At 35.0% G+C, this 27,319-nt stretch overlaps 1 protein-coding gene across 4 annotated transcripts in view; it reads left to right on the forward strand.

The window, feature by feature from the left end:
* LOC131044634 (uridine kinase-like protein 4) overlaps positions 1–2,522 on the forward strand; it is a 345,831-nt gene extending 343,309 nt beyond the window's left edge. For 3 of the 4 annotated variants that reach the window (XM_057977992.2, XM_057977993.2, XM_057977994.2), the window contains 2 exons: positions 991–1,073; positions 1,938–2,522. In XM_057977992.2, coding sequence (XP_057833975.2) covers positions 991–1,073; positions 1,938–2,141 — 287 coding nt within the window. In that variant the 3' untranslated portion in view covers positions 2,142–2,522. Of the gene's footprint in view, positions 1–966; positions 1,074–1,937 lie in introns of those variants that run through there. The other variant, XM_057977995.2, reaches the window with a different exon arrangement.
* Positions 2,523–27,319: the final 24,797 nt, after the last annotated feature.

The raw sequence follows: 27,319 nt of genomic DNA on the forward strand, positions 1-27,319 counted from the left end.
AGTATTAATATCTCACAAAGTAGGTGAACCCCAAGAGGTGGTATGAATGGGTGTTCTTGAAATCATTGGGCTATTTGTGAAGAATGGTTTTCTAGTGCCCTAACATAGTATTTCTCCATCTTCCAATAAGACCGATGATTAGAAAAGAAGTAAAGATTGAGCTTAAATATAGTAATTATGAATTGTATTATAAATATTAATGATTCTCTAGTTTTAATAGTTTGATTTAAGACATAATAAGTATGATGAAATATGTTTAATTATGAAAACAGACATACTTCTAATAGGGACATTACATTTTAGGCCTTATTCCCTTTTCCATTACTAATCCTTATTGACCAAATACAGCTCAAGCCTCTATGCAAGTTATGAATAGATTTACCCAACTCCAAACTGACACCAGCACCCAAATGCTACAAACTAATTCGGGTCCCTTAACATATGTACCCAACTGTTATAATAAAAAAACATAATTATAAACAGTGTCAATCATAAAACCAAAAAACAAAGATAAAAAAAAGTATGAAACATTCTTTTTAGATGAGACTTTTCCATGAACATATCCATCAAGCTAGGGTATGCCCCCATACAACAAATCAGGGACACACAAGAGCACAAGAATTCCCCTATCCACAGTCAGCAGAAGCTTCAATAATCTGCCACTATTGACGTCTTCCAAAGAAATCGGAATTTGTTTTATATTTTTTTTTTTTTTAAATTAATTAATTTTGTTATTTTTAAAGGTGATATAAAAAAAAAAAAGAAGTTAATTATTATTCTATGTAGGATTAAACATTATAAGAAATGAGAATTTTTAAAAATGTATATGTATATAAAATTATTTTCTTGTATGCAACTTCTAAATATGTTTCTAGTAACATAGTATTCAGGTGAGATGGACATATTGATAAAACAAAGCATTCAACCTGCCAGAGGAGTAATTCAGCAAATCTAATGCGGGCTCAGATTATTGATTTTAACGATCTACAGGAAATTCAGCTGTGCAAGCTATTCAGTTGCTGCTGGAGAAAGGAGTACAAGAATCAAACATCATTTTTCTCAACCTTATATCTGTAAGTCCGTCCTTTTTTACTGTCCACTCCATGTTTATACATAGTTCTTCTCTTACAAAATCAATATCCAGAAGCTCCCTTACAAGCATTCATTGCTCAGACCAAGATGATAGAATTTGTCTAACAAATAGGTCCGGGTCTTGGTGGGTTTTTTTTTGGCCGTGCTTTTAGTTTGTCTGTCCGTACAAAATCAGGTTTTTGCAATAAGTCAAAAGCAATTAGTGATCGAAGTATGGTTCAAAATGTGAATATGTTTTCTTCCTTTAAGATGATAGATCATGGAGCATTTATTTATAAATGTAAACCTAAATCTCTTAACAAAGATATGCGTAGAAGGATCTTGACGACCATATATAGAAAAACTTTGCTAATATGTATGGCATCAATAATGTAACTGCACCAAGAGGTGCCACATGATAAATAAAATAGTAAAGTTTTCTAGTTCTGGTTTAATGTATATACTATAGTATGGATACGTTGTCATCATTGTATATGCAATAATTAGACTAATGCAATTGTATTTAAGTTCTACCTTTCTAAAGTGTTATATCCTTGGCATAAGTTGGTTATATTTGTTTTCGAGGTGAATAGTTGATGCCTTGTCAGATGTGGCCAACTGGTGCACCTCCCCCTTCCATCCTCTGTGTGTGGATGTTGTGTCGGGTCGATTTGAGTTCTCCACCGTCCGTTTTTTCATATGTAGTGAGAGTCAAGCCTGCACATTGGACAACGATTAGAGTAGCTCCTGTATTTTTCTTAAGATTATTGGAATTCTACTTATTTATGCATTAGATATCTACAGTACCTTCATAGAAAAAGATCGTATGTGAAATCTTGGAACTAAAACGGCATAAAATAATGCAGGCTCCTCAAGGAATACATATGGTCTGCAAGAAGTTTCCAATGCTTAAAATTGTGACACTGGAAATCGACATGGCACTTAATGAAGAATTTCGAGTTGTTCCAGGAATAGGAGAGTTTGGAGAACGTAAATTTGGTACAGAGGATGGTACCCAAACTGCTTTACGTAGCACACCCGATGCAAATGAAACCGATTCGTCAGTCTGAACTACCAACCAAATTTCCAATTCTGATGTTTTTTTTCTAAGTTATCTTGTAAGGGTCAGTGGCTAAATGCTACTAGTAAGTTTACTCGTCACTTTGCCTTGGAGATTTCTAACCAGCCTAGCTACAAAATCTCCCTTCCCTGCTGCATCCTTCATAGAATTTTAAATTATAACAAATTGGCATCGATCGCCTAGCAAGGCAAGTAGCATTTGTTGTGATTTGATAATAATTACTTCTTATCAAAGTTCATCTTGATTTATTAGATTTAAATTTTTTATCCGTTGTCATTCAAATATACCTATTTGAGGATTTGCATAAATGTGACCATTTCCCCAATGACAAACGTTTAATATGATATGAGAACATGTATGTTGCTCTTTATGGTTGGATTCCAATTATGGTTCTTATTTAAAAGCTTGTGAATATCTTTTCTAACTCGGTGATTTTATTTTAACTTTTTTTCATGGCTCGCTCCCAATTTTTTTAGTATGCATGATACTGTTCTTCACAGGAATTCTTAAGAGCATGGTTCCACACAGTTTTGAGCTGTTTAATTTTTGGAGCATAGTGGTATGATGCAATTGTTTTATTGTTAAAAGTTTGATTTGGAAAAAAAAAATTATGGTGGAGTAACAATGGTTCAAAGGAAAAAAATAATAATAATAATTTAATTTTTTTTAATTATTTATTGATCAAAAGGTGATTTAGGCCTAAATTAATAAATGATAAAGTGATTAAGTGTTTTTTTAAAAGTATTTTATTTATTTATTTTTAAATAGGTGAAAAGAAAAAATAATATTAAATTCTTTCAAAAAGCTTTAAAATTGAAATTTAAGAAAAAGAAACACATCCCATTTATTTAAAATGAAAATTTCTTCTTTTAAGATTGGACAGAGTTAATCTTTATTTTTTAGAGCAAAAACCCTCCAATCCATTGAGTGATTTCATACAAAGGTTACACTTGACCTAAGTATTACAATTGAAGAAATTTATGCATTCCTTTGTGTTGTGTTGGAAATAAGCCACATCCGGACCAACAATGGTCTGGTCCAAGAGGGCCCAATAGCTTAATGGTAGAGCACTCCAGCAGCGTATGGAAGGTCCTAGGTTCGAGTCCTAGCTAGTCCATGTCTCAACATGGTATCAAAGCCAGGTTCAGGCTAGGAGCCCCAAGCACACAAGAGGTGTGGCTTAAGGGGAGGTGTTGGTGTTGGAAATAAGCCACACCCGGACTAACGATGGATTGGTCTAAGAGGGGCCAATAGCTCAGTGTAGAGCACTCCAGCAACGTATGGAATGTCCTAGCTGGTCCATGTCTCAACACTTTGAATCAGTGTTGTGAATTTTTGGTTGGACGTATTTGTATTTTGTGTTTTTTTCTTCTATTCCAAGTTGGTTGCACATTCTAGGAAGGTTATAATTGCATTCATTACTTCTTTTAATGTTCATATTACTATGTTTCTATCAATCTAGACAAAACAATATTTGTTATTTCTCCTTGGACACCTACTTGACCTTTCTCTTCTTTCTCTTCCCTTGCAAAACCTATCCCCTACCTTTTGACTTTTGTTTCTTTCTCCCCTTCTCTCCTTCAACTTTTCTTTATTTGTCTTAGTTCCCTTCTCATGTCAATCTCTTTTTTCTTTTTGCTTATTTTTCTTTTCTTCCTTGTTATGTATGGGTTCTTTGTCTTTATATATATATTCCTTTCCTTTATTTTCTTTTTTTATAATTTTAGTTATTTATATTTATCCTAGTATTTTGTTTCTTTATTTTTTATTATTTATTTTGTTTTCTTTTGTTTTCTTTTGTTTTTTCTCTTAATGTTATCATTTTTTGTTTTACATTTTTTTTTATTCATGTTTGCTTTCTTTTGTTTGTTTTTTAGTTTATTTGTGTGGATGTAGATGCATCCTTGGATTTTTGTCTATTCTTAAAAATTTTGGGTTATTATTTTTGTTTATTTGTTCTGTGTGTGTGTGTGTGTGTGTGTGTGTGTGTGTGAGAGAGAGAGAAAGGGAGAGAATGTTTATATCTTTTATAGTCTGCCTTTTGCTTTCTTGTTTTTCTCTTTTTTCCATTCCGTCTCCCCTGCTCTATTTATAGGGTTTTTGGCTTGCAATGTATCATATTTTCTTCTCTAGCTCTCCAACTTGATGATGAATCATAGAGTACGATTTTAAATGTTGATGAGAAAAAAGAACACAGTCAAAACTAGAAGCTCTATTCATAAATAAATGGACATTATCATAGATCTAGAATCATAAAGGAAAACAAGGATGACCTAGGATTAGTATCAATTTTATATCATGGTTTTTAAGAATATGTTATAAAAAAAGTGCTACACCTAAACCCTAGTATAGATTGGAGTTCACCAAAATATGATCTAAATAAAGAGTCCCCCTAAACCCTCAAATGCACCATCTCCTACATAATACAATTTATATCTAAATTAGTAATAAAATAATATAAAACTAAACCTAAATCAAAAGAGATCATAAATGAATAGTTGGAGAGGGATAAAAGTGCTTAACTAATTGAGGATGAAAACTTGGTTTGGTATTTGATCTTCACTTTATGGTTTGTTCTAATAGGTAATCAAGATGTAGAATCTAATTATGGGTATGATATTAGGAACTTATTAAAAGGTTCTACTAGAAAATCATTCGATATGGATATGTTGTATCATATAGTTTTAGACAGGATCTTGTCAAGTGTTCTAGTTTGTGTTGTGCAAGCTAGTCTTACATTGATGTAACTCATGGAACATGTTGTGCCTATTTTTGTTGATGTATCATTAAAAATAGGTTGTGGTGAAAAGCTTAGAAAGACTTGCTTTGAGGTGAGAGATAAAGACCTAAGATCAATGCATAGTTTTTTTAGGATAAAAAAAGTGCACCCCCTACGATTTTAATACTATAAATTATTCTTACTTCAATGCACATTCTTGTAGCATGTTTAAGGGATCATTTTGATATGGTCATGGCATTTTCTTCACTAGAATAATACCAAACTTTTATGTCATATTCTAGTTTTTCTTGCTAAATTGGAATTGGTGTCCACGTTTTGAGAATTTTCTCTAGGACACCAACATGATATGTTAGAATCCAATGACAATGTGAAAATGGGTCTCCCACCCAACTATTATTATTGCTTGTCATAACACTCATCTATTTGAAAATGTGTTTTGTATTAGAATCCTCATGAGCCTCATAAAAAAATAACTTTTCAAACTCAAATCCTTTCTCTCTTATATATTCTTGGCTAAATAAACCTCTATGGCTATTGTTTATTAAGGGTGAATGCTACCAATTTTTCACTAACATTGCCATGGCTCACTTCTATGTTCTAGATCATGTTGATAACATTGTTTCAATAAGGTGTCATTCAAGTTTTAGATAATATATCATAGCTATATTTCTCTACCATGGTGATTCCATGTTTTTCTTGACACATCTCTTGGTGACCATCACCTCCTTTTGATCAACCCAATATGCATTCTAGCTAATTTATCCATGTAGATCAAGGATTAATGCTCATAACTCTATTTACTTTCTTCTTCTTTTTTTTTAGTCTTAGATGTACATCTAGGCTAAGTTCATATACTCTTCAATTGACATTTTCTATTTTGATTAAGCACATGGAATCCAATAGGGTGAAATAGGGGTTTGACCATTCTTAGAAAGATCCATGTAGTCCCAAACATCTTTCTTGTCCTAGCTAAAGGAACTCAAGCATTCAAATACATAGAGGTTTACCAGTATTTCTTCCTTTCCTTGTTAATTTTAAATGTTTGCTTGATTTGGCTAGTTTAGATTACTATTTAGCATTCCTATATTATCTAGTATTTCCCCTCTTTATTATTGTTGTTTCCTTATTCTCAAATTGTGCAAAAAAGTTTCAATTTTAAAGGATAATTTGTTTTTTACAGCTTTTGGGGATGAAAATATAATATTGAGACAACAATGCATAAGTATTTTGACAACACATCACGCGGATGACTACACAACACAATAGTGTTTGATATAGTGAGCTTCTAAGATTTATTATCAACTACTTCTTGAATTCCTCTTTCTTGTTGTGGGTTTGGTTTTTCAATTTTTACAACTCAACTCATCTCGCATTAATCATAATCTAGAAGTTAGCAATAGTTTAATTTTTTTTTACAATTACAATTAAAGCCACTAGAATGTTGATTTATTAAATCACAAGCATTCCATCTAAATGGTGTAATATTTAGATGACTTGACGGATTCATATGTGATGCAAAGATATGACTTTAGGTACTTTCCAATAAAATATGACTAAATGTGATTATTCCCACTACTACTTCTTGTTCTTATATTCTATATGATAGTAACTTAAACATTTTGGTAGCTACACTTTGTTGGTCACTCAACACAAATTTTTAGCATGTAAACTCTAATGGGATAATCATTATATTTCAAAAGGGTCAATCTTAAAGATTAAAAAAACGAAATTTGAATAAGTTAAGTTAGAGGATGTTTTATCAAATACTCAATTGCATAGGTTTTTGAGCTAAACATATTGAACCATCATTCATAAATAGTAGTTCACATGAACACGCCTCTCATGAGCATGAATGGTCTGCCACACATTGCATTAAAGTGATGATCAAAGGGGTGAAATATTGGACTTATTAAGAGGTCACACATCTATGTTCTACTTCAATTCAAGCATGATTTAACCATGAGGTTTCCCAAAAGATCAAGCCTACTTAGCTTGTTAATCCATTTGTAAAACTTTCGCGTCTTACTAATCTTTCATTATAGAGCTTTTTTGGCTCATCCATTAAAAATTTGGAGGTATTTTTTGTAAAGTGTCAAATTATGATGTTTAATTAGGATTCACTGTATTATTTTTTAGTCAAGCAAAATGACATGTATCTCATGAGTAGTAGTTAACATGAACACGTCTCTCATGAGTATGAATTTTTCACTTAGCATTGATTGCATCAAGGTGATGCTCATAAGGATGAAATATTGAAACTTCCAAAGAGGTCACCCATCCTAGTACTAATTTGACCCATGTCCTCTTAATCATGGAATTTGCCCAAGATCAAACCTACTTAGCTTGCTACCTAATTTGCAAAACTTTTAGTATTATTGTATCTTATGAATTGTTTATTATAGAGCCCTTCACCTAATCCACCTTAGACAAGTAAAAAGCATTTTTTGTAGTGTGTCAAATTATGATATTTTATTAACATTTAACAATATTACATCATAATCTAATACACTATAATTAAAAAATACCTCCTACTTATCTAAACTAGATCAAACATGACCTAATCATAAATAATTAAGCTTAATTAAAATAAATAATTGAAATTAAATTAAATTAAATTAAATTAAAAGTCAATAATGAATTTTAGAAAAGTCAATCATTAATGAACCAAAACAATTCAAATTAAAGATTGTAATTGTACATTTAACATGATGACCTGATAGGGGTGTAAAATGAAAAAGTAAATGGAAATGGAACATTTAGACTTCAAAGCATTCAAAATAACATAATATAAAATTCTAATTTAGGGTTTTGGATAAATAATTAACTTCTGATGAGATTTACTTAAAATACCTTAGTACCTTACTGTCGGTGCCGACAAATGAAGGGGTACACGTGGGGCCCAAAAGGTTTAACAATCTCATTCTTTTCTGGTAAAATGTTGACTTTAATAAAATTTTGTCCTTGCATGACGTCATCATTTATTCATAAGATTGATGTGGACGTCGATTTTGTACCCTAAATTTCTTTTGGGGAATTTCACATGGCCCCATAATATTACCTAACATTTAGTAATTTTGATTTGATAAAGTCGCCCCATTTATATGTATTATAATAATTGAAATATTTAAAGTAAGAAAAATATATATATAATTTTTGAAAAATATAAAAAATTATTTCTACGAGGATAAATTAAATAATAATTAGTCAATAATAACATGGTGTGATGATTAAAATTGTGGGGTTATGGTTCTTGTCACCGGGATTCAAATTTCTATTAGGGTATTATTGTTGCGTGTTTTTATTGGAGATGAGGTCCCTCATGTTATAACCTTATTAATTCATAACTCCGGTCAAAAGTAAATTTCATATTTAATGTAAAAAAAAATATTTGAATGTTTCGGTGTTTAGCTTTGAATTTGATGTATGTGTCATTGTATAGGTGTTAAAAATTTATTCATCTTAATGTCAAAAAATAATAATCTATTTGACAACTATCATTAATTTATAAATTTGAGGTATATAACTATGCAATTCACCTATGCAACTATGGACATAAACATGTAAACCAAACTAAACATGTAACATACAAATATCATTTAGCGAAGAACTAATGAGCAAAATTTGTTTGTCTTTTTATATATGCTCTAAATATGTTAAGGAATGGTCAATATTTAGAAATGCCTTTGAGGAATCTTCTAAGTTATGAGAGTAATATTCTTTTTAAGTAGACCTCTCGGTGGTCAATAACAATGAATTAAGGTTGACAACAAGAAGCATGTAGTATACTCCAAGGATGGCAATGCAATGCTAATGCAATCCATTATATCCACTTGCAATTAGATTTTCAAGTGTGCTAAATAAATTCCCTACTTATTCGTTTGAATTATAGTAAGTCTTTCAACGCACTATCCTTGCATGCAATTTAGAATGATTCCATTTTAGTCAACTCATAATGGTCAATGTAAAAAGGTTAATATCAAAATTTTGGGTTTAGATCCACAAGTACAAGAATTATCTTGTTCAACACTACACTCATATACCCAAACCAAGGCAATGAATGAAACATGTAGGTAACGTGATCAATTTTAGGGGATGAATAATATGAGATCAAAGTAGGATAATTTCATCTTCAAAATCAATTAAAAATTTCTTAAACGCTAGTCAATGCACAAGAGATAACATAGTTATTTTGGGTTCAAAACATAAGGGAAAAGAGCATGGTTATATAATTTTTACCATTACATTTTTTCTCCAACTTTGATATATATGTGAACTAACATGGGAATGTATAATTGATCTCTTAGGTTTATTTAGATTATAAGAAAACTAGATTTATTTGACTTGTACAAACTTGATATTTTTTATGAGAAAACTCCATCATTGCTTGCAACCTTATAGAACAACACTTTTAAGACACCCATCACTTTATCATCAAAAGATTGGGATGACACCCATCATTTATCATGAAAGGATTGGAATTTGTTTGATTGAACCCTTTAAGGTGGGTAAATTTTTACATCATTTTGCTTACGAACCTTGTCTAAAGCTTTGATGGACATCCTTCTTCGTGTCTCTTAGGAGGAAACTCATTCTGAAGTCAAAAACATTATGACAGGTTGTATGGTTTATCTCTTTCTGTTAATGGAGACAAAATTATGGCACAATTCGTTCGAGTCACTTCTTACATCAAAAGATGCATTTTCAAAGAGTAGACTACAAGGACAATTCTCATCATATATGCCATCTACAAAGGGTGTAATTAGAAGTGCTCTCGGGCATGTGCTTGGAAATCAAAGATCTAAAGTCGAAGTGTAGAAAATGAAGAGCAAAGTGTTTTCAAAGTTGCAATTTTAAAAATAGGTATTATCATTTGTTTAATTGTTATTGTTTTTGAAAGATATTGTGTGTGTTTTTTAATCAATATTTTTTATTACATTATGTAATTGGTCATCAAGATGATAGAGAGTTGAAGGAATAGAAAGATGGATTGTTGCAGAGTCAAGTAATCCAACAGTCCATCTTTCTATTCTTTCGGATCTCTATCATCCTGATAATAGATCACAGAATATGATCCGAAACATCGATGAAAAAATACAACAATCTTTTCCAAAAACAATAACAAATAAATTCGCAATCGTAAAAAATTGTTATCTTTTATCTTTTAGTTCCCATTTGCTTTCAAATTTGCAGAACATGCCTGGATGCATCAATCCGAGGAAGTCGGTCACAATCCAAAGCCTGTCACACTTTGTTAAAGATCAAAGAACAACACTCATTGGTGCACCTAGAAGAGGTGATTTGAAGTTCAAAAACATGATCCAACATCTTTCCTAGATAATATAGAGGCACACCAGACAAGGAGAGTACCCACAAATTTGATTTGCCAAAAAAGTTGTGTGCTATCATGTGCCTGTCAAAGGCATAAAAAACAAATTGTCTCGAGTTCCAGAAATGCAGAAATGTACTCCGACATTAGGAAACATCAACTTCAGACAAAAATTCATCTTCAGTGGTCAGACACGTACTTAGAGATGAGTGTGCACACCATATAATCTGAATAACTGAGACACTCAATCATGCTACACACATGCAGGATGGAAGATAAGATTTTCATTAGGTACTGGGGCACATGTGGAGAGCAGGTGCGTGCATAATAGGTGAAGGAGCACGTTCTAATTGAAAACAAACACATGGGCATGAGAAGCATCAGGTATGCTGTATAAAGAAAGAATTTCTAAACAGAATGCAATATAAAGTTTAATGTGTCTTGGAATGTGCCAGTCCCTGAGATGCAAAGTCATAAAGTTCTTACCATTGAAAGCGATCAGTTATTAAGAGAGACCCAGAGGCATCTAGATTTTGAAAAAAAAAATAATAATAATGGTATAAGGATTTTATATCATTTATAAAATGTTGTGTTATTTAATAAAAAAATACGAGATTATGTTGATACCTTTTCAATTAAGGGTCAAGGATTGAGAGGTATTTATATTGTAGAAGTCATCCAAGGTATGATCTTAGATTTACCCCTTATACCATATTTTCAAGGATCTAAACTTTAAATATCATCACCCTCGTTAATTGTGCTCAATCAATTGCATACCCATTAGAAATGTGCCTAATTTAAAAGAATAGAGTCTCTTTACTTTATTCTTTTATATAGTAAAACACAACAAGGTAGTGATTTTCTTTTAGATGAGAGGAACTTCTAGATATAGACATGTTCATGATGTTACTATTGTGAAAAATTCAAATATAGACAAGGTATTAAAATGATTGTCTTTTAACATGATGTTACCATTGTGAAAAATTCAAATATGAGGGATTATTGTAAAGATCAACAAAGTCAATGAAGGGTATTCAAATGAAGTCATCAAAAGTGGTTGATAGAGGTTCAAAGTTTTAAAGTTTTGTCATGATCAAGGGAAGGCTTCATTATAATCTCTAGAAAGTCTATCTTTAATATGTGTTAAATAACTATATTTAGTTGTCATTATTTTTAATAGAAAATTAAGTTTTTTCATCAAATCTGAAGGACAATAGCAATTTTTGTAACTTCAAACAACTATAACTTTCACATACAACCTCAGATCGAAGTGTCGGTTATTTTTTTAGTTCATGTTTTTTTTAGCACTACACATTGTTGTTGCCTTGAGGTTCTCATTATGAGATATTTTTGCACTTTTAGTATTTGGGTCCATAGTTGGACATTGTAAAACTCTGGAAAATAACTCCAGTATTGTAAATGCACTTATTTATAAAGTGCCACCATCATATTTTTGGAGGGAGATCATTGATTGAGTGAATTTGGGGGGGTGATCTTGTGGTGTTTTCATTTATTGTGTTGTGTGTTAGTACAATGGAGAAAACTCGAATTGAACTCCTAACTCCATATAATTATGAATCATGGAAAAAAATAGTATGGAATTATCTAAGGGAAAAATGTTGCACAGGATATGTGAAAGAATCTATTCCTACACCTACTGATGCTAATGCTCTTCAAACTTGGGAGATCAATCGTGAAAGAGCTCTTGGTTACATTTGTTCACTAGTCTCCTTTGATTTACAATTTCATCATGAATCATGCAAGACACCTAAGGAGGCTTGGGAGACTTGAAAATTTGTATGGTAAAACTAACAAGATTAAGGGTTATCAAATTGATAATGATTTGATGAATCTTGATCCAAAAAGATTCAATAGCATCCAAGACTATATATATCTCCAAAATCAAGTAGCTAAGAACACAACTAAGATTACTAAGGAAGATTTATAGTTGATTCTTAATGTGTTATCCAATCTTGTTCCTAAGTATTCTGTGTTAGTTTCTAGCTTTCATGCCAATAAAGTTTCTATGAGAATTACATATGTTCAGCCCACTTTTGATGCATTTTTCAAATCTTCTAATCAAAGAGGAATCAAAGCTAATTCAAATGGGTATCATCAAAACTTCCAAATCACAAGCATTGATTGCTAGTGAACCCAAGGTATGGAAAGAATCAGGGTATCGTAATCAAAAATAGAAGAAGAACAAGAACATGTCACCAAAAGAATCAGAATCCTCTTCCTCAAAAAGGGAAACATCTAAAAAGGAGAAGCCCACTTGTGCATATTGCAAAAAATATGGGCATGATGAACATCAATGTTATTTAAAATAAATTGATGAGTTGAAGAATCTTTGAGTAAAGAATAAAATCAATTTACCTTCAACTATGTCAAACGATTCATCATCTTCATCTAATTAAAAGTCAAAGAAACAGAAGGGGAACGCACTAGTTGCGATTGTAGATTCTAAGTCAAGGAGATAGATCCTTGATTCTGGAGCTTCACATCACATGGCTTCACAACAAAGTGTGTTCTCTTCATTTGAAACTTGTTCATCACCAAACATTTTGATGGCTAACAACACATATATGCATGTTTGTGGGAAAGAGTCTATTGACATAGATGAAGGATCATTCAATGATGTCTTTTGTGTGCCTTCATTGTCAACAAATATCCTTTCTATCTATCAAATCACACATGGTGGAGAAGGAAAAAGTGTTGAGTTCACTCCAGATTTTGTGATTATTCAAGATTTGCATAACAGAGATATTGTTGCACAGTTGCAGAGGTAGATCATCAATCTCGAGTATACACCTTCTCACATTTTTCCTCTATTCTTTCTGCAGTTGATGTACACACTCAAGCATCTGGTGTGGACACTTTTGAGGAGATTTAATATGGTCAAGTGAATCTTGTTATTCTTTCAATTGAGGTTCAAGATGTACATGTGTTGATACTTCATCTCCTACATCGACAGTTATTTCTGATGATACTAATACCGGTACATCCATGGCTCCAATTGATCCAATGTGGTAGGGCATTCATTGTCTTCTAGACACAACAACTTGGGATGATTACATGATAGACATTGTGGGTTTGTTTTGTGAGTCCTATCTTGCAAACTTGGAGGACACTATTGAGTATATACATCTTCTCTTTGACGAAGTTACTTATTCTTCTTCAAATGTTGAGGGGGTACCTTCAGACCCTCTTGTTCATTACCCACACGATCATTCCTCATAGATTGACATGATTGTGGCCACTATTGAGTATCATTTGGAGGAGGCACCTTTGTCTTCAGAGGAGATACCTTTGTCTCTAGATTTTGTTCTACATCCATCTCCACTAGGCTCCATGTCGTCATCTTCTGCAATGTGGCCTAGAACACCTAATTTGATGATGACAACTTTTAGCATCAACATGGGGACACCTGACCAGAGTTTAGAGACATAATACATATTTAACATTCTTCCCACATATTCCTTTCAGGAATGGGAAGATGTCCTACATTCTTCCTTGGTTTTATTTCTGCCTAAGGGGAGGAATATTGTTTTACGATCTTGGAACATCTTTAGCTTCTTGTGTTGAGTATTCATCAACAATACATAAGATTCTATATTGGGGGACTGCATGATCTATTTTCTTCTTCTCTCTTGGGGGGGAGTTTTGTCCTATGAGTTTTCTCTTTCTCATATTTTGAGAGATTGTTTTGTACATGGGTACCTAACATGGCCTTGTAGCCGGGACCCATATTTACATCTTTTCACCCACCTAATCTATGCTTAAGGGGGGCTTTTATTTTAGGTTTTTTATATTTATTTATTTTACATGTTATTAAGCATAATTAGGTTATATTAGGATAGTGAGTATGAGGACGCATGGCATAATCCTACAACCGCATGTCATTCACACCAACATCTGGGTAGTTGAATGTCACACCCTCTTTTGGATTTATTAGCCACCTCCCCATAACCATTTGTTTGCCTTTACCTGAGTTGGCATAACCATGCAATTAGCACTTTCCAAGTAGGCAAAACTCCCACCTAATTTGGTTATTTGGGAGTTATTATCCTTCTTGGAATTATATGCTAATATTTTTCTTTATAATCAACACTCACCTCTCCCTTATGAGTTAATTTAGATGAGCACATATCAGCTCAATCAGTACAACGAAGTGTTGATCCATATTGTATCAATTGGAGTGTGATAATATCATTATTTTGTTATTGCACTAAATTCCAGCATTTCATCCTCTTTGTTGCTTTCGTGTAAAAGGTTGATCTTGGTTTTGCAAGTGATCCTAGGAGATTGAGTTTATTAGTGACTTTAACATATTTCAGTATTGTATTTTTGTTATTATAATAATATGGATTTATTTTTATTATGTAATAATATATGTGACCTTTGTAGATAAAGTGATTAAAGGGACATTCGAAATTGATCAAGTTTCTCATGTATGGTATGCATGTCTAGAGGTATCTCTAAAGTTAGCCAACCAAATGATTGTAAAATTCCTACAAAGATTTTACAAGGTATTATCTCATAACAATAAAGGCAATGTATGGGTATTTCTCATATATTGCCAAGTAGAATCATTTAATATTCTACAACTATCTATGACTTTTCTAAACATGTGTATAGATCCTAGCTTGCTTGTGTATTTTAGAAATTCTAGTTTTTGGTTATGTCTTGATAAGGCATAACCTTGGTTTCAGTTATTGCACTCAAAAACTTTGTTTCCCAACTACATAAAAGGAATCAAAATATTACTAGCTCCTTCTCCCCAATTTATGATAGAGAGAATCTGCATCAATGATTTTATCAATAATCACGTGGTAGGCATTCTCTTGGTTAGGCTCGCAAGCTAATGCATCCAGAACCTTATTAACTGTAGTTGTAAAATCCTCTCTCCATCTAGCGAGATCTTTCATTTGTCCTTCATCTTTCAAAATTGGGGGAATGTCCCATTTCTACAGGCCTTTGAATGATCTGATCTTCTTTGTTAGAGCCTTCTTTTCTTCCTCCACAAAGGAGAGTTCTTTAATCAATAAATTAAAATTCTTCCACATGGTCCCCACAATTTGAGGTGCTTTGCGGTCATTTTTTATTGCTAAAATAATTTCTTTTAATTGTTGACTCTTAGGAAACCAAGCATTCCTAATTGGTTGAAAAAATTAAAGAATGTCATCAACTTGATCACATAATTTTGATACCAAATAATACAAAGCGTGGACCTCATCCATGTGGCCCAGGACCCTATTTGAAATCTACAATATTGTTGATTTCCTTATGTCCAAATATTTCTTTTCAGCTTCTTCCTTTTGCTTTTGCAATTCTTTCTTCATATTCTCAAGTTCTTCAAGCTTGGGACCCACAGCAGATGTTGAATTCCTTTCAGCCAAGTCATTCTTTAACCTGGCATTCTTAATGAACAATCTTTTGTGATCAACATTAAAAGCCACATGTAAGGCTTTGAGCCTCTCATGTTTCTTTTCCTTCTCTTCTATGACTGGCTTGGCAAAATGTGTAACATGCATTGACACAGTGGCTACCTCTGATGCAGTTGTATTAGCAAGAGTCCTTACCACTGCATCACATGTTTTGTGTTCCATCCCCCTCAAAACCACAGGCTTGTCTGTGTTGGGAGCCCTAAACCACAAAACAAAGGTTGTTATGCTTGGGTTGACTACGGGCCCATGCTCTCTGAATTTTTGTGCATATATGGGGTCCTCTTGCCTCATTACTTGATCAACAACAAAAAACTTCTCAAGGTCACATCCCAGTACCAAGAGGATGCCACTCTTATTAACTAACACCCTTCCTTCTTCAGGAGTGCACTTAATTTTATTCTTATCAAAAAAAATAATTTCTTCTTCAAATAAATCCTTAATCTTCTCCCTTAACCAAAAATATTTAAATTCATCTAAATGAACAAAATTGTCATCAGACAAGAAGATTTTAGAGGCAATTAACCTCTCATCTATAAATTCATCTTCAGGGATCACACTTGGGATGATTGCCCTATCCAAATCAACCAATACCTATGTATCCTCATCCTCCCTTAATGCTTTATGAGGAGGGGAAGGTGGTAGCACACTAGTGTCAATTTCCTCCATAATAATATCAGCAAAGTTAGAAATCTTTGCTTTCCCTTTCCGCACCTTCCTTATTATCTTGGGACCTGGCTTCCCTACTCCTTGAGTTTCTTGCTGAGATGTTCCTTGAGAGGACTCACCTTTCAAAACTTCCTTCTCCTTATATTTTACCAAGGGTTCAAATGTAGGCCTTTCTTCCTCCTCCCTACCAGGTTGTTTGTGTTGGCATGATGATGATTTTTGTATTGATGACTTGACGTGTTGTAATTGATGACACGCATATGTTTTGATTGTCTTAGTCATCTTTGTATACCAGCTAGGTCAAACTGGTACCACTATTAAGTCTTTGTATTGTAAACCAATATATATGTATAGAGTAAGTCTAACCGGTATGGTGTCTAAACCGATATATGTAGACAATCGGTATATGCAGTTAAGACAATCGGTTTTGGATAATTCCACTGTCACCAATTTCAAGAAGCAGCAAAGAGAGGTAAGGAGGCAATTGGAGACAATCGTTCTATTAGTTGGAAGCAGTCAACACTCAACCGGTATCGGTATTCCAACCGGTTTTCACAGATTGTGTGATGAGTTATTAGTGGTCGTGATGTGTTACCACCAACCAACATTTTTGGCGATGATTTGTGATGTGTTATGAAAGATTGTCTAGATTCACTGAACCTAGGGAATTGTGTTGAGGTTCTTGAGCCGACATCAAATCTAATGTCTATAAAAATACATTGTGATGAGTTATTTTAATATGCAAGATACAAGTGGTGTTATGAGTTAGAGTTGATGTGATTTTTTTAAGGATTTGTAGAGTATATCAGTGATGCAGTATTGAGTGAACAGAAAAGGATCTAACCAAGAAGAATGTGCTATTCCTAGATCATACCATTGTTAGGTTTCGGAGATAACTGAGAGGGGGGGGAGGTGAATCAATTGTCTAATAATATTAAACCAAAAACAACTTAATCAAATTACTGCTTAATACCGATGAAACAGTCTGTTATACCGGTGGACAAATTTAACAGATAAAAGCAATACCGGTAAAGATTAATGCATGAAACTAAAAGACAAAGTCATTCACAACACATAACACCAATGTTTGTACATGGAAACCCTGTAAAGGGAAAAACCACGATGGAAAACCTTACCCACAATCAAATGATACTACTGTAGATAGTAAGTGTACATAAATGGGGTCTGCACATGCAGAAAGGCCAAGCGCCTAGAGCTCACTGCTCAATCACAAATGGGAGTCACACTGACTACAGTTGGATGGTTAAATCCAATAAGAATGTACTACACAAAATAGCATCTTCATATGCTGGATTCAAGACTGGTGTAGTTCTGATATGCTATCACAAAAACCTATCTTCACCTTCAAATGATGTCTGCATGTACATCTCTGCTTAATCTCGCATATACCTTCGCACAAATCCTTTTTCACATTCCACCATCGATCTTACAATTAAGACCTTACATTTATACCATAACCTAAGACCAATTTTAGTAGGTCGGCTCTACAAGATATTACAATAAAATCATTTTACAAATAATACAATATCCGATGCAATAATTGATTCAACATGTCGGCTTAATGCATTTACAACAATAATTAATCATCTTCATAGCGTGCCATGCTGATCTGGAAAAGATAATCTTGTCGGTGTAACCCTGGACCTATTTGCCGGTAACAGCAAATATGCAAATACGAATATGCCAATAAACAATTCTCCAAGATAAGATGTCCAAACAATTTCTTTGACATTACCAAGTGTTTTCCAAGTCATTCCAAGTGTAGGTGATCATTATATCCTGCCAGTGTGCCATATACCGGTGACTGTGCAAAAGTCACTTGCTTGCCGGTGAATGTTGTTGGATCTCCAAAGTGCTAGAGTTTTAGTAGGTGTTGACATCAATGACAAAACCATACCAAAATACCAACAATCTCCCCCTTTGGCATTGATGGAAACACAAGATGGAAAAACCATCAAAGTGCCAAAACAGAAATGCCAAGGATAAAAATCAACAATCTCCCCAAAGTAACAATCTCTCCCCCTGAGAGTAACATGTGTTTCCTTTGTTTTTCTGTACCAATCTCTTCCCAAAGGATAATGTGTTTTTCCATAGATATCTCTCCCCCTTTGACATCGAATGCCAAAGTTACAACAAAACCAAGTTCATATACAAAATACCAACCAATTACAATATACCAACTACTCCCCCTGAGAAGTAGCTTCCTCATCAAAGCCAGAGTAAGAATATATCTCTATTAATTCTGTCGGTTGATGACAAACATCAACTCTCTAAGTATCTACCTGTGGGGGTATAACCCCAAGCTGTTCTCTAAGATATTCAAAGGTCTCCTTAGGCAAAGGTTTAGTGAAAATATCTGCAAGTTGTTCTTTAGTATTCACATAAACCAGTTTTATTTCTTTTGCTTCAACTTTTTCCCCTAGAAAATTCAGTTTGATTGAAACATGTTTTGTTTTAGAATGTAATACCGGATTCTTAGATATATCAATTGTTGTTGTGTTATCACAATAGATAGTTATAGGTTCCTTGCATTTTACCTTTAAATCTTTCAACATTTGTTTAAGCCATAGTACCTGTGTACAGTTAGTTGCTGCTGCAACATATTCTGATTCTGTTGTTGATAAAGATGTACAACTCTGTTTCTTACTCAACCAAGAAACTAGTCTGCTTCCAAGCAAAAATGCTTCGTCGATGGTTCTTTTTCTGTCATCAATATCTCCTGCCCAATTTGCATCTGTGTATGCACATAGGTCAAAGTTTTCATCTCTAGGATACCATAATCCAAGATTTGTAGTGCCATATACCGGTGACTGTGAAAAATTCACTTGCTTGCCGGTGAATGTTGCTAGTTCTCCAAAGTGCTAGAGTTTTAGTAGGTGTTGACATCAATGAAAAAGCCATACCAAAATACCAACAGCCATCTATTGTTTTCTAATCACTACAACAGTTAAATCCCCTAACCAGGTAAGCTCTAACAAGCTTCATTGTAGAAATCCTCTAACAAGGCGATTCATTAACTTGGATCTAAATCCTCCACTAAGGTTAACTTTAACCAGGTATAGATCCTAACAGGGCTTGGGATCTTTAACAGGATATGCTCCTAACAGAGCACTTTGTAGACCTTAATCGGTCAATTACCTATTTATGTAGATAGTTAACTTGTGAGTTCCATCTCACTGTGGTTTTTCCCAATTGGATTTTCCTCATATATATACTTGTGTTATGGTGAATGGTTTACTTGTTGTGAATTCTTTTATAACACTTTGGATTGCATGCAAATTCTTAAGTAAACTGGTTAAATGTTTTTACCAGTTCTGGGATTAAAGTGTTATTGTTTTTGCTATCATAGATTCACCCCCCGCTCTCAGTGCTTTATAAGTTTATCAATTTGGTCTGCCTCTGGGTCAACTCATCTTCAATCAATTTATCAAAACTTCTGACCTTACAAGACATCCTAGCAAATTCATTGCGGATGTTAGCACAAAATCCCTGGAATTCAAGGTCCTTTTCTTTCCTCTCCCTCTCCAATTTACTCAAATAATTTCACTTCCTCCTCCTTTGTAGGGCCTCAGAGGGGTATGCATTTCTAATTAAATATTCCCTCTCATCAAAAAGGTGAGTTAAACCCCTCACCCTCAACTTATTTTTTCTAACATCATTTTGTAAAGTGGAAAATTGGATCCTAGTGACTCCCCACCTAGGAGAGAGAAAGGAAGCCACTAGGATGATTTTCACTTGGGAAGAACTTTACATTCAAAAGAGGGGTTGAATCCGCTAGATCCAAATCCAAAGGAAGAAAGGATGTGAATTTTGAGTGGATTGCAAGTGGTTTAAGTGTGATTTACTGTCTTTTGTAAATGAGAAAGTTGACTTGTTGATTATGTGGAAAAGAGAGAGAAAATGAATGAAATGAAGAGTTACCGATTCGAGATCGTGTTGTAACTTCGGATTTGAGATAATTAGACTGATGTGGATCTTCCCTGCAAATTTAGAGAAAATTCGTCAGGACCATAGCGGGAATGTACATGGTCCACAACAAAATCCGAGAAACAAAAAGGGTTCTTTCGTCTCTACAAATGAAGCTCGAACCTGCAATTATAGTTGTGCGCTTGTAACCTACACACAGAAAGAGAAGAAAAGGGGGTTGTGGATAGGGGTTTTCCTCAGTCAAACCCCGATTGAGGAATCAACCTAGAAAGAAAGTAATTGCAAATGCTTGAATGTAAACAATGGAGAAGTATACCTTGTAGATTTGCAACTTGTTGATGATTATTGCTTTGCTTCTTTAATGTAATCACAAATGTTGTATGAAATGGCATGTAACATGAGAAAACCCTAACACACACACATGATTGCAAATGAATGTTGTAATGTTGCTCCAATGGATGAATGAAGAAGACTTGAATGATTGAATGCTAGATGATGACCTTAAAATCTTGTATCTTCTCCTTATGATCTATATATGGATTTTCGGTGTTCATCCCTCCATGAATGAGGGTATTGAATTCCCTTTTATACATGCCTCAAGGATTAATTTTTAACCACCGAAGGCCGACAAAGAGGAATAACAAACCCCGAAGACAAGAAATGCATAGGAGATCGAGCAAACCTGACATAGGGCCACCCTAAGAGGTGAGGATAAGGGTGCCACACCCCTGTCCTAGGGGGGACTGGACGCCAGGCCCCTGTCTTGCCCTATTTTGGGGCCTGGACAGGGTATAAAGAAGACACAAGACATGAAGGAGGAAGAGAAAAGGGTTGAAAATGCAGAAATATGTCCTAGTTAAGGAAGGAGATGTCGAAGCTAAGGTGAGGACCTCAAATATGGTTAAAATTGTAGGGGTCACAATTTTATGACACTACACATTTATATAGCCTTCAGGGTCATAATGCCTTGCTTGACCCACTTTGAGTCTATAATTATTGACAAGAAATTCTTGTACCTTATCAAGGGTGTCACACCTTACATTGAATTCATTGCATCTTACCATTCAAGGAAGATGTTGCCTCTAATTTTATGTTCTTATTTGGTCCTTTTCTAGCCATAGCATCTGCCAAATGAATTCAATCAATGCAAGCCTATGTGTGATTGTGATGGGGAGAATATGAGGTGCTTGATTTTATCCATACACCCTTATTAATGTACATTTGAAAAGAAGAAATCCCCAAAATTATCGTTGAAGGCACCCTCAGGATATTCTACATTGTCAGCGCTAGCACTCCTAACCCTTAAAACCTGTACTATGTCTTTTGGGAGCCTAGTTAATTTAACTCTCATCATCATCAAAATTCTCATGTCAAAGAAATCAAAGAATGCACAATAATATGAATATTTGGACCCCTTTGTCCCACACCTGGGTCCATCTTTGTACTGGCCATGTTGGCCACCCTGCATTAGTCCCAGAATCAAAAATATTTACATTCAAGGACTCCTCCTAGCTAGTCCTATTTTGGAAAAGAATAAGATGGCAAAGAAAAGAATAGTGTTTGAAATTTAAACCCTCCTTGAGGTTACTAGCTCTGATCAAGCCCTCATGCAATTTTTCTTGAATAATATGAATAAAATCATATAATTCATTTGTTTCTGCATGTTGGATCTTGATTGCCATCATCATAAAATTAACTGGTATCACTATCAATCCACAATCTTCTCCCAAAACTTGGCAGAGAGCATAGTAGGCCTTTGTAAAGTAGTCTTCAAAGAGAGTTAAATCAAGTGGTTCCTTCTCTGCATCCATCATGTAACTCTTTCCTCCCTTGAACAATCTTAACTGTCATGCTCTGATGATGATAATTTTTAGTTGATTCTTTGATCAGCATTAGTTCCACAAATGCATTGGGGACCACCACTTTCACCAAATTCAACCTCCATGGGTTTGAGACCAAGATAGACTTATCTTTGTTTCCATTAAAAATAATAAAATATATCCCATCACCTATGATTGGTGTGGGCATCTCTGCATCTAGATTCCCAGTATCCAAATGCAGCCTTCATGCCCTCCTGTGTGATTGAGCCATGAAACAATTCAAGGATGTCCTGATGAAGGATCCTTCCTTCCCTCTTCCTCCTCTACTCTATTTCTTCAAGTTGCTCCCCTACTTCTTTTGAAATTTCCTTAGCGGTTTTTGATGGATCCAATGGGACTGAAGTTGTTGGCATTGTGTTGTCATTGATGTCAATCAATATAGCTTGTTACTGGTATAGAATGTCACCGGTATGGGATGTCAACTAGTATTGGATGTTAATCGGTATACAAGTTAGTGTTAACCGGTGAGTAGGCATTAGAGATTGATGGCATTATGGAAATGTCAACTAGTGAGTAATGTATTGGCATTGTGTTGTTATCAACCGACAAGCAAGCAAGGTTGAACTAACAAAGAATATGTAGGCAACCGATATGCAAGTTTGATGTCAACCAGCAAGACTCCCATCGGTTGAAGATGTTGTCACCAAATGAAGAGAAGACTGACTGAAATTGCGCTGCCCCAAGATAGCAAGGAAGACAAATGGGAAGTCTACCGGGTTATATATATGTTTGAAAATGTATCTGCTCAATTTTAGGAAAGTCATATTAGTGCAATGTTGAAAGTAGAGAGAGATATGTATTATCAACCGGTCCCCACCAGTGTTGGCCAGCAGGTGACAAAGATCCATTCCCACCAGGTGTTGGAAGGTTGAGTGCAACAGTCTATCTACTCCTACCGGTTGGTGGTAATGCTTAGCTTATCTCACAACATGCATGGAATACATCATAACCCTCTGGGATAAGACAATCAAAGAAGTTAAAGGCAGCTGGTTAAAGGCTTATACCGGATGACCAAAGTGAAACATGAGGAAGCCTTCGGTATATGAAACCAAAGAAATGCACCAAATCAACAAGAGAAGACATGATGAGCTACCGGGACAAAAAAAGAAGGGTAAGAAGTGATGAGTTTGTCACTTTGGAAAACTAGTTGAGATGATGTTTGGGCTAATGAAGGAGAAGGAAAGGTTTAGCATTTGCAGACTTAGATTTACTCCGGGAGAGTTATACAACTTGGCAAGTGCGATTCGGGATAACATGTCCTAAATGACAGATCTAAGAAGAGCATGACATAAAAGTTAACCGGTTAGTGTATACCGGTATTGTGTTTGGTCGGTGACCAAATTTGAACTGACACAATCAAATGAGCTGGATGTCGACAGAGATAACATGTGGGCTCCAAGTGGCAAACATATAGTGGTAGGTGAATAGTGCATCGACGAGGTAGTTGAAGATTAGGTCGATATTAAATATCGATTGCGAAAATCATAGATCGACTGCAAAGAATTATGGATCAAAGAAGATCGAAAGGAAGAAATTTGTGGTGCTATGATAGAAGCAAGACATATGATCTCAGATTTGATTTGGAAAAGGAAACAGCTAGATCATTCATTGTGATTGACAAAATCAAGACCGATGAACAAAATCCAGTTTACTAAATATAGAAAATATGTATTGGAAGGATAAAAAATGGTGGTGAAGTTTGATTTGTTGCAGGTTGTTAATCCAAAAATGAGATCTGATTTGATTTGATACGGATTGAGTTGGTGAAGAAAATCGTAGGCGCTTAAAGTTTGAATTTTTCATTTTGGCGAGAATGTGTATAAATGTGCAGATCCAAGACTTAGGTTGATTGATGATATCGGCTTAGACTGTGTGATTGGGCGAGTAGAGAGTTGATTATTCTGAGTGTTGATAGCAAAAATATTGAAGTGAGTAAGTGTTGGAAGAAGAACCAGTAAGGAGGGTGTAACCAGCAAGGTTTAAGACAACCAGGAAATAGTTACAGAGCAAAACTATTTGTCATACCGGCAAAGACTGTACTGGTAAGGAAGAGTGAGTGAAAAAGGAGACCCGGTAAGGCAAAAGATGAGTAGAAAAGGATTCGGACAGAGTGAAAAAGGTCTCAGTAGAGAAGAGACAGAGTGACAGAAATGGATTCAACCGGTAACTCAGGGGGAGAGTGAAGGGAGATCCAGCGGAGCTAATGCAAAGACCATAGAACATCGGACAAAGATATTTGTGAGAGTTACAAAGCTCATTTATAATAAGGTTATTACTATTTTATTGATTTGACAACGTTCATTGTAATCACTGGGTGGGTGCTTAGTGCAAGGGTTGGTGCTCCTTTGGGTTGGTGCCTATAAATTCAAGGGTTGTTGCTCCTTGGGTTGGTACCCTAAACTTTGTACTTAGTGTTACTTGTGAGGTTAAATTGGAGTATTAGACTCCAACAACTTTTCTCATCGAGGTTTTTCCCACTTTGGGTTTTCCTCATATTTCCTATGTTATGTGATGTGTCTGTGTGTGCTTTCTTTTTGATCTTTTCCTTTATCTCACCCGTTATGATTTTCACTCTTTACTGATTGCACACTATGTTTGAAATTGTTTATAATTGATAACTCAATGATGAACGAATAGTACTAGACCAGTACTGAGAGGGGGGGTGAATCAGTACAGGCAAAAACACAATCCTGAAACCGGTTAGTCAGTAGACACTGTGCTTTAGCAGACAAATAGTAACACCAGTCTTAAACAGAGTACAACCGGCAAAACCCAGAATAGCTGAGACAAGCATAAACCAGTTGACACTTATCTTTCCATACAATCTAATACTTTATTTCCATTTCACCCTAGTACATGAACAGGTAATCCATCATCAAACATATATAAACAACTAGATCAACATGATTTACCTTCAGACGCAAATCACTTAAACCATCACATGAATAACACCACACATGACACACAGATTTTTCATGTGGAAACCCAACTAGGAAAAACCACGGTGGGGATGAATACCCACAAGTTGTTTTGAACTCTTTAGAAGTCCGCTCTATTAGGAGCCTATTCCGATTAAAGACTTGTTACAACAGGTTCTGTTAGGAACCGCTCCTGCTAGGGATCACCCGGTTAAGGGATGGCTAAGATACCCAGTTAAGGGTTAAACCCTTTTAAAGGTTACCTTGTTAGAGGATTTCAAGAACTCAATGAATTTGAGTCACCTTGTTAAAGTATTTTTAGTAAGCTAGTTAGAGCTACCCTATTAAGGGATTTTCCAACTGTTGAGGTGGTTAGAGATCAACAGGTATTACAATGATCTGGCAACAGCACTCAATGCCAATGTAGATCTACTTTAGCTCCTCTTCACCTTTTGCACTTACACTCTATAGGTATCACTTCTCTCCTTTGGTCTGGCAAGAATCATGTATCTCTTCACTTGGATACACACACAAATTTTTCCAACAACTTCAGAAAGAAACACATCAACGGCCTTATAGGAAAGATAGGTCGGTAGTATAAACCCTAAACCCTAAACTTATTAAGTTAAGCAATTCAAATGGTTCAATCCTGATCGTTGAACATAATGCATAAATGCAACAGTCTTGAACCAATCTCAAGATGTTCTCCATCATTAATTTTCCACCGCTTTCATGGCGGCTAATAACTCATCACGCATTTTCAATGATTATAGGCTTCGCACATTCCCGAGGTAGAAGGGAACAATCTCCTTCGTGCAAGATCCTTCACATGCACAAGGCTGACGTGGCAGTATGGTATGTTCATCATTACAATGCTAACTCATCACACAAAGTCACTGGTTGAGTCACACAAGCTTGAAGCACTTCAACCGGAAACCCTAAGACTACCAACCGGTAGTCATACAAAGCTTCCATGTACCGGTTCCCATATCAACATGCCGATTCACCTTGAACAGACACACCACTTCACTTTGGCACATATACCAGTTCACAATGTTATACCGGTTCTTGGTAACATGTCGGTTCTCTCTTCTTCAGCATATTGACATCAATGACAACATACAATGTCATCATGTCCTCATACTGGTTCACATAATGCCAACAATCTCCCCCTTTGGCATTGATGGCAATATACAAAGATATCTCGCCGCTTCACATCTTCTCCCCCAATTTATGCAGATATCTTCTTCGCTTCACTTCTTCTCCCCCTTTGACAACAATGCCAAAGTTGAGGCACAAGCTTTCCTATTCCATTATGTTGCTCCCCCTAAGGAGTAGCATCCTTCAACACATCAATCCTGAAGAGAATTTTGACTATGCAATACTTGACTGATGTGGAGCATATACCTTTAGTTTACCTCCTGAAGGGGCAGCACCCCTAACTCACCTCTTAAGTACATAAATGTAGCCTTTGGGAGAGACTTGGTGAATATGTCTGCTAACTACTCCTTACTGGAAACATGTTCCAGTGCAATCTCTTTGTTCTGAACCTTTTCCCTCAAGAAATGATACTTAAGCTCAAAGTGCTTGGTTCTAGAATGTAAAACCGAATTCTTAGAAATATTGATAGCATTTGTGTTATCACAAAATATGCTTACCGATTCAGATACAAGAACTTTGAAGCCATTCAATACATGCTTCATCCAAATAGTTTGGGTGTAGTTCATGAAAGCTGCAACATACTCCGCTTCTGCTGCAGATTAAGAGATACAACTCTGCTTCTTACTCATCCATGAGACCAGTCTACCACCGAGAAAGAATGCACCACCGGTTGTGCTCTTTTGGTCATCCACATTACCAGCCCAATCAGCATCTGTGAATACTTTCAAGTTGAAATCATTGCTATAAGGATACCACAATCCATAATCAATAGTTCCCTTCAGATACCTAAGAATCTGCTTGACTGCAACCAAGTGGGATTCTCTTGGACTTTTCTAGAACCTTGCAATAATGCCAACTGCATGTGCAATATCTGGTCTTCTATGCACTACATAATGCAACTTACCAATCATTGATTGGTATTCCTTCTCATTAACCAATGCTGATTCATCCTCTTTGGATAGTTTACAACTGGTCACCATCGGTGTACCAACTGGTTTGCTATCTTCCATGCCAAAGGTCTTCAACACCTCTTTGACATACTTGGACTGAGTGATAAAGATTCCATTTTTCATCTGCTGAA

The sequence above is a fragment of the Cryptomeria japonica genome, chromosome 1 (assembly GCF_030272615.1).
Source record: "Cryptomeria japonica chromosome 1, Sugi_1.0, whole genome shotgun sequence".
Classification (NCBI taxonomy): domain Eukaryota; kingdom Viridiplantae; phylum Streptophyta; class Pinopsida; order Cupressales; family Cupressaceae; genus Cryptomeria; species Cryptomeria japonica.